The sequence below is a fragment of the Elgaria multicarinata genome, chromosome 22 (assembly GCF_023053635.1).
Source record: "Elgaria multicarinata webbii isolate HBS135686 ecotype San Diego chromosome 22, rElgMul1.1.pri, whole genome shotgun sequence".
NCBI lineage: Eukaryota > Metazoa > Chordata > Lepidosauria > Squamata > Anguidae > Elgaria > Elgaria multicarinata.
In genome coordinates this window covers 1,097,515-1,110,377 of record NC_086192.1, presented here as the reverse complement: position 1 = coordinate 1,110,377, position 12,863 = coordinate 1,097,515, and the positions used below count along the sequence as shown (strand labels likewise).

The 12,863-nt window shown below is 47.1% G+C and overlaps 1 protein-coding gene across 2 annotated transcripts in view; it reads right to left on the bottom strand.

Moving 5' to 3' along the window:
• Positions 1-12,515: 12,515 nt before the first annotated feature.
• Positions 12,516-12,863, bottom strand: part of FOXN1 (forkhead box N1) — a 43,782-nt gene continuing 43,434 nt past the window's right edge. For both annotated transcript variants that reach the window (XM_063146634.1, XM_063146633.1), the window contains exon 10: positions 12,516-12,812. In XM_063146634.1, the coding sequence (XP_063002704.1) occupies positions 12,544-12,812 (269 nt within the window). In that variant the 3' untranslated portion in view covers positions 12,516-12,543. The remainder of the gene's footprint in view (positions 12,813-12,863) is intronic.

The window sequence follows — 12,863 nt, the reverse complement described above, 5'->3', positions numbered from 1 at the left end:
TGTGTGTGATCGTGTGGCTTATTTATTTATTTATTTATTTGGCTTGGTACCTGTGAATCGGATGTAAAAGCCGGCATTTGGAGATACACAAGGTCAGAGTAGGGAGCTCTGGGGTCACTAGGGAGAACTTGCTAAGCGATGCTCCCGGTGGGTGTCTATCCCTCTCCGGGGAGCAGGGCAAAGGGTAGAGGACGCGTACCACCGGAATCCCAAGCGCCTGCTTTCTTTGGGAGTTGGAGTCCCTGGAAACCGCAAAATCCAGCCTGGGTGAAACGGGAGGATACAACCGGATCGCTTTTATTCTTCGCATCTCCCTCAAATGTCCAGGCTCCAGAGGGTTTTGTAGATAGTTCTATCAATATTTGGTGTCTCCGTACTGATTTCTGTGCGTCAGCCTCGGGGAGGTGGAATCGTACCAATAAATATTTCATCCCATTTTTCGTTGGGGTCAGTTTAAATCTCTGGCTGCCGTTTCAGATCAAAAGGCTGAAGGGCCTCCCGTGCTTTTTGGCTGAATAGGATTTAGTAGTCTGGAACCGAGGTGGGGAAAAGGCTTGGCTGGTTTTGCTCTTTCGTCGAGCTGTTTTGTTCCCCCTTAGTTTTGCCTGGACAAATTCATTTTTCTTTTTTAAATGAGTAATTATGGACACAGGTCAGGAATCTGGATTATACACCCCATGGTCATGTAGTGGCAATGTCCAGTTTTATGTCCGTTTCAGCCTGAGATATAGCAGAAATGTAAACAATGCAGCGTACAAAATGACTACTAACACAACCTGCCTTCCCCAATCTAGCTGCCGTAGAGATGTGCACACATCCAGCAGGTTGACAAAGACTGTTAAACTTGAACTAGCTCTGACTAATTTCCCAGCATCCCGAAGAGAAAACGGCTTTAGCGGATCTCCTGTTCTCAAAGGATGAATCCAGCCAAAGGGTCCATTTTTGAGATTCTTTTGATGATCCACAGTTTTGTGGGCCGGGCTAAGGATCGAGCTCTTTAAGATGGCTACAAAGAATTGTCGCGGTTTATTTTTATACTGTTTACGCTAACGGGTCGGTGCTGTAGCAGAGAGCACAGTGATTCATCTTGGGGTGAAAACGGTTGACGCTTAGCACATTTCTGTCCGTTTTCTGTTGGGTGAAGAAAAGGAGAGAGAGAGAGAGAAATAGAGTTTTAATCTGGTTTCTGCAATGTGGCTTTCGGAAACAGCAAAACTTTCACCACAGCCTTGGCTGTGTGCTGCATTTTTCTCTCCTTGATCATGATATCTGTTTTCCACCTTAAAGATAACAATTTAAACACCCTTCGGAGCAAACCTGGCACCCTCCATCCATTTGGAAGTCTCCTAACTCCCATGCTCCAGAGCCAGGATGGGAGCTATAGTCACCTAGGTTGGGGAAAGGTTTGGAATGAACTGTGGCCGCTGCGCTTTCATTCACTGTGTTACTCTCCGGATTCAAACGCAGAAGATAACGTTGTGAGTGTAACCACAGTTCTTTTGTCTTCCTTTCAATTGTATAGCATCAACTTGCATTGACTTTATTGTGTTTGTAATATATATATATATATATATATATATATATATATTTGGTGGATAGGAATTATGATTCTTCCATTGGAATGATGTAGCAAAGTTTACTGGATCGCGTTTGCTGTATTATCTTCCGAGTTGCCAGACCTCAAACGTCCTAGGAAAATCCACTGTAGCTGATGGCCTTGCAAAATGCAAGGAAAGCCTCCGCAAGTGGGCTGCCAGATATAGCTGGACTCTGGCTTCCCTCAGTTCCAGTCGTTGGCTCCGGCTGATGGGAGTTTGAGTCACACAACGTCTGGTGTGGGACAGTGTGGGCAGCCCTGAAGGGAAAGTGCGTGCGTGCGTGCGCGTGTGTGTGTGTGCGCAGGTGCGTGTGCGTGTGTGTTTCCCCTGGGGCTATGGGAATCCAACATTTGAACTTGTGACCACTGTAAGTCACCTACAAAAATAACACAGCAAAGGTATACGGTAATGACCTGGCCAGAACGGAAGAGGGGAACAATTCAGCAAAAAAGTAAAGTCAGATTAATGACAACAAAGTCTTCCTTGTAGGAATAAGGGCAGTGCGTAAGAAAACGCAATGGGCTAAAAAGCAAGCGTGATTGTTTCCAAACCATATACATCCATTTCATTTACAGATGATGGCCAGGGGGGAGGTGTGTGTGTGTGTGTGTGTGTGTGTGTGTGTGTGTGTGCGCGCGCATTGACATTTCCGTTTTTGGGGGGCAGGAGGCAGGAAAGGAAATATGCAAAAAAAGAAGATGTAAACGGTTCATGAAGAAGTGTTTAAAAGTTGACCGGTGTAAAACAAAACTATTCCCATCCTCTCCAAACACCCCAAAGTAAACAAATGATCGAAATGAAAAATGACGGTGGTTTTTCTCTTTCATTATTCAGCGTGTCTCGTCTCTTGAGTAACCTGTGTCATTTCCACCTGGCCATCCACAGGGTCTTTTCTCTCAATCACCAACATATTGAGCTTGAGCATCTTGACTGGAAATGAGAGGGGGGGGGGGAGAACGCACGAGCACTGGTTTCTCAAGTCAAGCATAGGCCGGGCGTTTTTATGTCTATTTCCAAGAATAGTTTTGTTTGTATTGCAAATGGCAATTTCCGTGATCAAGAAGCATTTCTCCTCCTCCTCTTCTTCCTCCTCTCTCTCTCTAATATCGAAACTTCACTGAAAATAGCAAATGTGCGTTCTCAAAACGACAGCATACAAGTTGCTAATTCCAGGCAAGACCTTTCCATCAGCCTCCCACAGCCCTTCAGGTTTTTGGCAGGACTACAACTCCCATCAGGCTTAGGGATGATAGACGTTGTCATGCAAAACATCTGGAGGGTCACAGGTTGCCCTGCCCTGGACTTCCCGAGCCTGGGGTGGGGGGGCAGCCCTGCGGAGCCAGCCATGGGAAAAGGGGCTGTTCTACAGGCTGGCGGGAAAGTCCTTGGCGTTGACGGAGATTTATATAAGAACACGGCATTGAGACCTGGATTTGTCGTGCTGCTTCTGACTCATCCTTTAGAGCTGGTTAGACGCTGCTAGAAAACTCACCAGCAGAGCCGATGTGCAGCAATGGATTCTGCATGGATCCCAGCGCCTGCTGTCTGATCACGCCTGATCACACCACATTCAACAGGAGATGGGTCACCTTTGACAGCTTGCGTGGCCACAGTGGGTATGGAATCCTGGACTAAGAGGGGCCTGATCCAGTATGGCTCTTAGGTTCTTCTGTAAGGCATTGGAAGCTGAGCAGTGGGCCCTGGAAAATACTCTGCTTGTTTTGGGAAATAAGAAAGCTCTCCTTTGCAAAACTGGAATCGTTCAAGGAAGAGCAAACCTCCACAGAGATTGCAAGCACAACGTGCCCACTCAGGCTCAGCATCCATTCACCCACCACCCTCTTTGCTTCTGCACTTAAAATGGGGGCAGGACCTCAAGCATGAGGACTAAATCTGCCCCCCTCCTAAATCTGGCCCACCTCGGGCTCAATCCTGTACCCATCTGGCCCTCGGGGGTTCTATGCCCCCTTCCCCCCCCCCCAGCCCCACCTCTATCATTTTGGTTTTTTCCCCCAGTATTAGCACAGTTCCCCCCATCTTGAAAGGTCGAGACGCTTCTCTGAAGTCTTCATGACGGGCAGGAAAGACTTGAAGCAAAACTAGGTTAACGTTTTGCAGGTCCTGAAAGCTTCTCCAAATGGAATTTGAAAATCCAAGCCCAAGAGATTCGACGCCCTGGACTTAAAAGCCCCAAACAGGGTGATGGCTGTTGGTTCCCCCGTCCACCTCCTTAAATGAAGAGTTTGAATGTGATAGTTTCTAGAATTTCTGAATTTGGCCCGGACGAAGCTGGGAGTGAGTTTGCCTACGAAGTCTTCTGTTTTTGGAGAAGGTCTTGCCTCGAAGGCACCCTGAGCTCATGCCACCGACCCCCACCCCAGGTGGTATTTCCTGGACGCGTTAGCCAATCCACCGGCTGCTGTCGTCAGGACTCCTGGTTATGTAATGTGTAATCATACAAGGGCATCTGATCAGTGGCTGGCCTACGTCTGGTGGCTTGCAGAGAAAAGAGCATTTTTAGCAAATGCTTGGATTAGGCACTTTGGCGGTTTCCCCTCAAAACGATGGGTAGGGTATACATCCCGGAATGGATACATGTAGGCTACGTAGACCAGCCTTCCACAGGTTTATACCACCTGAAAGTGGGACTCCATTCGCTGAGGGTTCATCCCTTCGTGGAAGCTAGTGTGACTTCTATTCTCTCGCTCTTTTTAACCTAGTACACCATCTAAAATGATTTCAAGCTTTGTGAATATAAAAACCAGGACTGACACCACAGGTCGGCATGACTGGGCACTTGCTAAGGACTCACACCCAAGTAGGAGCCCACTGAGTAGGAGCGCCCTGGAGTTGCTCCTCCTCTTCCCATGGCAACCTGTTTGTTTGCTTGCCTCACACTCCACACCTGACAACCATGGCGGTGAGGAGCAGGAGGATGCCGTGGCCTCCTTGCACCCTGATTATTTGCAAGTGGTGGCAATGTTGAAAAAGATGAAGTTCAAGAGCAGCTGGGGATAATGGTTGTGAGAAAGCAGACTCACTGATGGGGGTGACCCATTGAGGTATCCTTCCCCAGGGCCCTTGAAAATCTGGAGACAGTACTGCTGAAACTGTCTAGTTCCTCTTACTCCTGCTTTGTACCTACCAGGTGTGTTTCACCCAAGGATGGTGACAGGTCTGACTATCAGCTGGATTTTATTCTCCCCCCATCTGTTTTGTCACCCCAAGAATCCTAGTTTCAGTCCTGGGTGGAATTTCTGAGCATCGCAGCACCTGATCAAACCTAATTTGAATGCCTCTGGCATCCTCCCACATTTCATCTTAAGGTTTGGATCATGCAGACATCTTGATTTGAAGATGACCTTTTATTTCTCCTCACACCCCTTCTGTGTGCAACATCTCTCCTTATGATGAAAGCAGGAGATCTCACACTTTAAATAGGGTCTAATAAAGGTACCGATCAAATAAGAGGATATGGGCCTTATGGGCAACATGTGCTCTTTTATTCCTCTCTGGACTTGTTGCATTCTCCCATTTTCCACAATCCTTCAAAATTCTTATTGTTCTGGAAGGGAAAATTACCACGTGACCCTATGATTTTTTTTGGGGGGGGGGATAAATGAATTTTAAAAGGCTGATTAAAGAAGGACAAAGAAATGCTCCTTTATCATAGCGTTGTTGCCACTAGATTAGTATATGCAAAGCGCTGGAGATCTAACCAAATCCCAAGAATTCGAGAATGGTGCATTAAATTATGGGGTTTTGCCATTTTTAGGGTGCAACCCTATGCATATTTAGACAGGGGGGAAAGTCCTACAACTTCCACCATAGGATTGCACCCTAAATAAATTAACCTGGATTATTATATAACTAGCAAGGGAGGGCATCTTGTGCTACATCTGACTGACAATGGGAGCAGTTTGAACAATTGCAGTTTGCAATTGCAGGATTGCAGTTTGAGATTGATAAACAAATGGTCAAAGAACACCTAATTTCCTTGAATGAGTTCAAATCCCCAGGGCCCGATGAACTGCATCCGAGAGTAATGAAGGAGCTAGCGGAAGAACTCTCAGAACCTTTGTCTATTATCTTTGCAAAATCATGGAAGACAGGTGAGGTGCCGGACGACTGGAGGAGGGCTAACGTTGTCCCTATCTTCAAAAAGGGCAAAAAGGAGGAACCTGGGAACTATAGACCAGTCAGTCTGACATCCATCCCTGGGAAAATTCTGGAGCAGATTATAAAGAAGTCAATCTAAACACCTTGAAATCAATTCAGTGATTACTAGACGCCAACATGGATTTGTCAGGAACAAATCCTGTCAGACTAATTTGATCTCATTTTTTGATAGGATAACCTCCCTTGTGGACTGTGGGAATGCTGTGGATGTCATATATCTTGACTTCAGCAAAGCTTTTGACAAAGTACCACATGACATTCTGATTAACAAACTAGCTAAAAGTGGGCTAGATGGAACAACTATTAGGTGGATCCACAGTTGGCTACAGAATCGGACTCAAAGAGTACTTATCAATGGAACCTTCTCAAACTGGGGAGAGGCAACGAGTGGGGTGCCGCAGGGCTCAGTCCTGGGCCCAGTGCTCTTCAACATTTTTATTAATGATTTGGACGAGGAGTGCAGGGAACGCTGATCAAATTTGCAGATGACACAAAATTGGGTGGGATAGCTGATACCCTGGAAGACAGAAACAAACTTCAAAGTGATCTTGATAGGCTGGAGTGCTGGGCTGAAAACAACAGAATGAAATTTAATAGGGATAAATGCCAAGTTCTACATTTAGGGAATAGAAACCAAATGCACAGTTACAAGATGGGGGGCACTTGGCTCAGCAATACTACAAACGAGAAGAATCTTGGAATTGTTGTAGATCACAAGCTGAATATGAGCCAACAGTGCGATATGGCTGCAAGAAAGGCAAATGCTATTTTGGGCTGCATTAATAGAAGTATAGCTTCCAAATCATGTGAGGTACTGGTTCCTCTCTATTCGGCCCTGGTTAGGCCTCATCTAGAGTATTGCATCCAGTTCTGGGCTCCACAATTGAAGAAGGACGCAGACAAGCTGGAGCGTGTTCAGAAGAGGGCAACCAGGATGATCAGAGGTCTAGAAACAAAGCCCTATGAAGAGAGACTGAAAGAACTGGGCATGTTTAGCCTGGAGAAGAGAAGATTGAGAGGAGACATGATAGCACTCTTCAAATACTTAAAAGGTTGTCACATAGAGGAGGGCCAGGATCTCTTCTCCATCCTCCCAGAGTGCAGGACACGGAATAACGGGCTCAAGTTAAAGGAAGCCAGATTCCATCTGGACATCAGGAAAAACTTCCTGACTGTTAGAGCAGTGCGACGGTGGAATCAGCTACCTAGGGAGGTGGTGGGCTCCCCACACTAGAGGCCTTCAAGAGGCAGCTGGACAAGCATCTGTCAGGGATGCTTTAGGGTGGATTCCTGCATTGAGCAGGGGGTTGGACTCGATGGCCTTGTAGGCCCCTTCCAACTCTGCTATTCTATGATTCTATGATTCTATGAATTTGGGGTCAGCAAATTCTTTTGATTAATTATACGAAGAAGAACAAACATCTGTATTGTTTGCTGCTGATCTGCTGCTGTTGTTGGACCTTTAATTTTTAAAACCATCCCAGTTCTCATCGTGACCTCCAGTGCTCAGGTGTGGCTCCCGTGCAGCCGGGTCCTTCTGCGCCCCTTTCCAGGAAATGGATGGACTTTCTGCATCGCTCCCTTGAGCTCCCAAAATAAACGTTTGGTAACGAGCAGGGGAGGGTAATTACTTCACATGAGGGCAATTACTTCACTTTTGTGCTGAGCAAAGGGCAGGCAGACAGAAGGCAGGCAAATGCTTCTTCTTAGGAACGTAGGATGTTTCATTTTCATAGAATCATAGAATCATAGAGTAGCAAAGTTGGAAGGGGCCTACAAGGCCATCGAGTCCAACCCCCTGCTCAATGCAGGAATCCACCCTAAAGCATCCCTGACAGATGCTTGTCCAGCTGCCTCTTGAAGGTCTCTAGTGTGGGAGGGACCACAACCTCCCTAGGTAACTGATTCCATTGTCGCACTGCTCTAACAGTCAGGAAGTTTTTCCTGATGTCCAGCTGGAATCTGGCTTCCTTTAACTTGAGCCCGTTATTCCGTGTCCTGCACTCTGGGAGGATCGAGAAGAGATCCTGGCCCTCCTCTGTGTGACAACCTTTTAAGTATTTGAACTTAAGTATTTGCTATCATGTCTCCCCTCAATCTTCTCTTCTCCAGGCTAAACATGCCCAGTTCTTTCAGTCTCTCTTCATAGGGCTTTGTTTCCAGACCCCTGATCATCCTGGTTGCCCTCCTCTGAACACACTCCAGCTTGTCTGCGTCCTTCTTGAATTGTGGAGTCCAGAACTGGACGCAATACTCTAGATGAGGCCTAAACAGGGCTGAATAGAGAGGATAGAGAATTCATTTTATTTTGAAGATGTGCATCATTTAAAGAAAATTTACCAGGAAGCTTCTATCTTTCACTCCGACCACCATCTCTGCCTCGGACTTCATTTTTCTTTTCGCCCCGCCACTTTGCCTTCTGAGAAATGAAGGGTTTTGTGACCTGGCCTTGCCATTTTATGAATGGGCAAGGTGCCCCCCCGGGCAGCCATTTTGTGAGAGTGCCCACAACCCTCTCCCCAAATTCCAGATGTGCCCACTGACCCCAAACCTCTGTGGAATCCTGCCTGTTCAGAGTGATTCCTCCCAGTGGCTTCCTTCCTTCCTTCCTTCCTTCCTTCCTTCCTTCCTTCCTTCCTTCCTTCCTTCCTTCTCCTGCCAGGTTTGTCTGTCTGGACCATCCTTTCGTTTGTTTCTGATTTGATTTGCCACCGACTATCTGGGCATGCCGTTTCTTTCCCTGCACACCACGGGCAAAGTCAGCGTTTTGCAATGCATCAACAAATGGACATGCTGATTCGTGTTTGCAAAATTGGTATTTGGCAGTGAAGAAACAAATGGTGAGTGGGGGAGGAGGAGGAGGAGGAAAGGCAGCTGTGAGGGTCCTGCTGAGGGCTTCTTGCCCCAAGGCCCTCAAAAAACCGGAGCTGCAGCTGCCTTATACTGGGAAAAATGCCCCCATCTAGTCTCGCATTGCTGACATCGACTGGCAGCATCTCTCCAGGGGTTTCAGCAACCCCCCCTTCCCCAGCTCTGCCAGGAGATGCTGGTAATCAAACTTGAGCCCTTCTGCATGCCAAGCAAGGGCTCTACCTTGGAGTTGTGGCCGTTTCCCTTTAAAAACAAACTCAGATGCCCACAACCCCCTGGTTCTGAATAAATGACTGGTTTAAATAGGAACATAAGAAGCCGATATATCTGGTCAGACCCTTGGTCCATCGTTGTCTTGCTGACACTGGCTGGCAGCAGCAGCTGTGGCTTTTCCAAGGTTTCAGGCAGGGTTTTCCCCAGCCCTACCTGGAGAGAGGATTGAACCTGGGACTGTCTGTGTCCCAAGCTGCATTCCCTTCTGATGATGTCATCAGAGCAGGTGGTTTGGGGGGGGGGATTGGCAAGCGACCATGAAGTCGTCTCCAATGCTGCTTAAGCATCACCGTTCAAAAACCCACGGGCGGCGACTGAAGAACCCTACCCCGTGGTTTGTCTTTCCCAGAGGTTCGCAACGCTCGCCAGCGAAGGCTCTCCTCTTACGGCAATTTCATGCTGAATAAATCGGGCATGGAGTGCATGTGTCGTACATGAATGTATCGGGAGGCAAAGCTACTTGGCTGCACAACATTGCTGTCATCACACTGTTGCACAATGATCTTGTGCAAAACAACAACAACCCTTCAGCCTTGCACAGTGCTGGAGATGGCTCCACCTCTAGCCCGTGCTCTTCTGCAATGGCATAGGAAGCAGTGCCTCCCTTCGCTCCGCTCCACTCCACGTAGTGTTGTCTTGACCAGTTACGGAGAGGAGCAGGTGCCTCTTAAGTTCCCCTCCAGTTCTGAAGTGTGTGCATGTGTGTGTGTGTGTGAGAGAGAGACAGAGACAGAGACAGAGACAGACAGAGAGAGAAGTGGTGGTGGTGATGGGAGATCTCTTGTCTGCATCCATGGATAAAGATAAAACCGGCAGGGAATAATAACCTAACCCTCCCCAAACCTGGGCTAACCGGTTCACAGCAAGTGTTCCCAAACCAAGCCGCTAGAGGGAGGCATTTGAGAAGGAGAACTCGAAAACCCGCTTGCGTCAAGTGAAGGAACGCCTCCTCCCATATGTACCTACCCGGACCTTAAGATCATCTACAGGGGCCCTTCTCCATGAGCCCCTGCCAAAGGAAGTGAGGCAGGTGGCTACTAGGAGGAGGGCTTTCTCCGTTGTGGCACCCCGGTTGTGGAATGAGCTCCCCAGAGAGGTCTGCCTGGCGCCTACACTGTACTCCTTTCGTCGCCAGCTGAAGACCTTTTTATTCACTCAGTATTTTAACACTTAATTTTAACTTAAATTTAAATTATACTGTTTTAACTCTGTATTTTAACCTTATATCAATTTTGCTGCGTGGTTTTATCCTGGTTGTGCTTTTTATATTGTATTTTGTATTTGTATTTTTAACTTGTTGGTTGTTTTATGATGGTTTTAATTTTTGTGAACCGCCCAGAGAGCTTCGGCTATTGGGCGGTATAAAAATGTAATAAATAAATAAATAAATAAGTGGGGGGGGGGAGTTGTTTGATTCACCCTTTAATGCAAACACACTTCATTTCAACCTGTTGGACCCAGGGCTGGTGCCAGACTATTTTGTGCCCTAGGCAAGGTGAGCTACTTGCAACACACACACACACACACACACACACACACACACACACACACGCCAACTTCGATTCAGCAGTTCAAGAAGAGTTTCTGAACTTTTATATTTTCCTTTTATTATGTTTTTTTCTTAAAACAGCTAATTTGTATAAAACTGTAGCCCTTAAAGGGCAGTACTGTGCCCCTCTGAGGTCAGCGCCCTAGGCAGCTGCCTAGTTGGCCTAATGGTAGCGCCAGCCCTGGTTGGACCAAGACCTAAACCGAAATTCTGTGGCCCTTCCAAGTTTGCCCTTCGAAATTTTGCAACGGAGGTCTCCAATCCGGAAGTGAGTGCAAAACACGGCGTGCATTAGGGGAAACTCCGCAAAGAGAAAACACGCATGTGCCTATTCGTGAAGAGATGCATCCCATTAGGGAACATTTCTTGCCTGAAATGTGTGTGTTAAGCAAAATGGCACACTGAAATGGATATTGCACTGCGAATTTTCATGCCAACTTGGAAACAGATTCTCAAAGTTTGTGGCTAACCAAACTTCAGCCTGGAAAAAAATGAGAAACCAACTTGGGTGGATTTGTCCATTGGTCAACGAGCTGTGTTTGCCTGCGTTTCTTTGTATTCAAGTGGGACGGGATAGTTTGAAAGAACGCAGATCGCTCTGCTTTATATTATATAAAGAAAAGAAATATTTAAAAATGAACTGTGCAAACAGATTGACTCCTTTATTAAAATAAACAGGTCATTATTGCAAGTGGAAGATAACCAGTGACAAGACGAAGGACTCTTTGTACAGTGTGGTCCTGCACATGTCTACTCATAAGTAAGCCCCATTAAGTCCAATGGGACTTACTCCCAGGTTAAGGGGGTATCATAGCATGGCAAAGTAACATCTGAGTAAAGGCACTTATAGTTCCACTGAGTAAGTAGTCATCCATCGCATCGCCAGCTGTCTTCCAAAACATTGCGTTCCTCCATTCCCATGATTCAAGGAACGCATCATATGTTTTCCTGATCTTCGTGGGATAAAACGACAAGGCAAATGAATAATTTTGCCAACCGTTCTACACTCCGCCATTGAATAAGCTCTGTCCCCCCCTTTTTTTAAAAAAAATCCCACTGCATTTATAGATGTGCTTCTCAACTGTAACAATTCTCAAAAGTGGGTGCAAGAATAAAAATCAGATTTGCTGGATGTTGGGGTGTGAGTGATATTGAACTTATTATGTTAAGAGACGGCATCAAATTATTTTTCATGGGTTTAAAAAAGAAAAGCCTTTTTGTCTTCTGCTCCAGGTCTGGTCAATCCTTTTTTCTGTCAGGGCCCAGAACCAGCTGTGGGCGGGTCAACCCCTTTTCTCTTTTTGCCACCTCCTTTCCTCTCTCTCCTTCTTCCTTCCCACCCCACAGGCTGTCAGGGAAGGGAGAGTTCACTTTTGCCCAAGGCCGGAAGTGATCACATGCAGAGGGTTGGTGAAATGAAGCTGAGAGCCTATTAAGTTAGGCCAAGGGCCGTGATCTCCCCTGCCTGGGTCTGATCCTGTCACTGTTTCTGTGCGTTCCTTCTTTGCACCTACGTGTACTCAAAACCAGGGGTTCGGTGTAAATCCGTTCTGGGTTTCAGTCAGAACCAGCCAGAATTTGAAAGGAGCTCTCCATGGTGCTGAACCTTTAGAGTCCTGGCTGGTTCTGACTGAAACCCAGGACGGATTTACAACCTCACTGAAATTGGAGCCTGTAGTCTCCACGGGTTAAAATGCAATTCATAATAGCCGAATTCAGAGCGCGACGTGAACAGATGCATATAAATAGATGGAGTTTGGTCTGGTCTTATCACTTCTTCAGTTCTTCTGGCTTTAGCTTTTGTCCGACCGCTTTGTTGGCTTGATGAATGGGGCGTTGGATGGCTCCAGGGCGAACCTCTGCCGGTCTTTCCAGCAATTTGGCTTAAACTATCTACCTCTAATTCACGTGGCACGCGGGTATGCCTGGAGTTCCAGCAGTCTGGTCATTCTGGAAGAAGGGAGTTTTGTGCGTCAGGGTCAAGGCCGTGATTGGCGTTGGCTACAAATGAACATGGGTCAGGATGATCCCCAACCTTGGGCGCCAAGGTAACTCCCAGTTTGGCGCGGCGTCTTAGACCAAGGCGATGGGCTTGGAGCTCGCATTATTCAGGTAGGACGTGGGCCCTGTATCCAGCTCCATGAAAGCAGAGTAAAGGGTGGTGAGTTGTATGTTGGGCAGGCTGTGGTGTTGAGTGCTGCTGTGGTTGCTCTCTTCACCCATCGGGCACGGACTAGGGAAACACTGGGAAGAGGAGGAGGAGGAGGAGGAGGAGGAGGAGGAAATGAGCACCAAGGGGTCAACTGCCAAGCTGTCGTCTTTCAGCTCTTCCCAGAGGTTTCCTGTAGTGAAGACAACAACAAACCCACAGTCAGTGCCGGATGCAGGGTTTT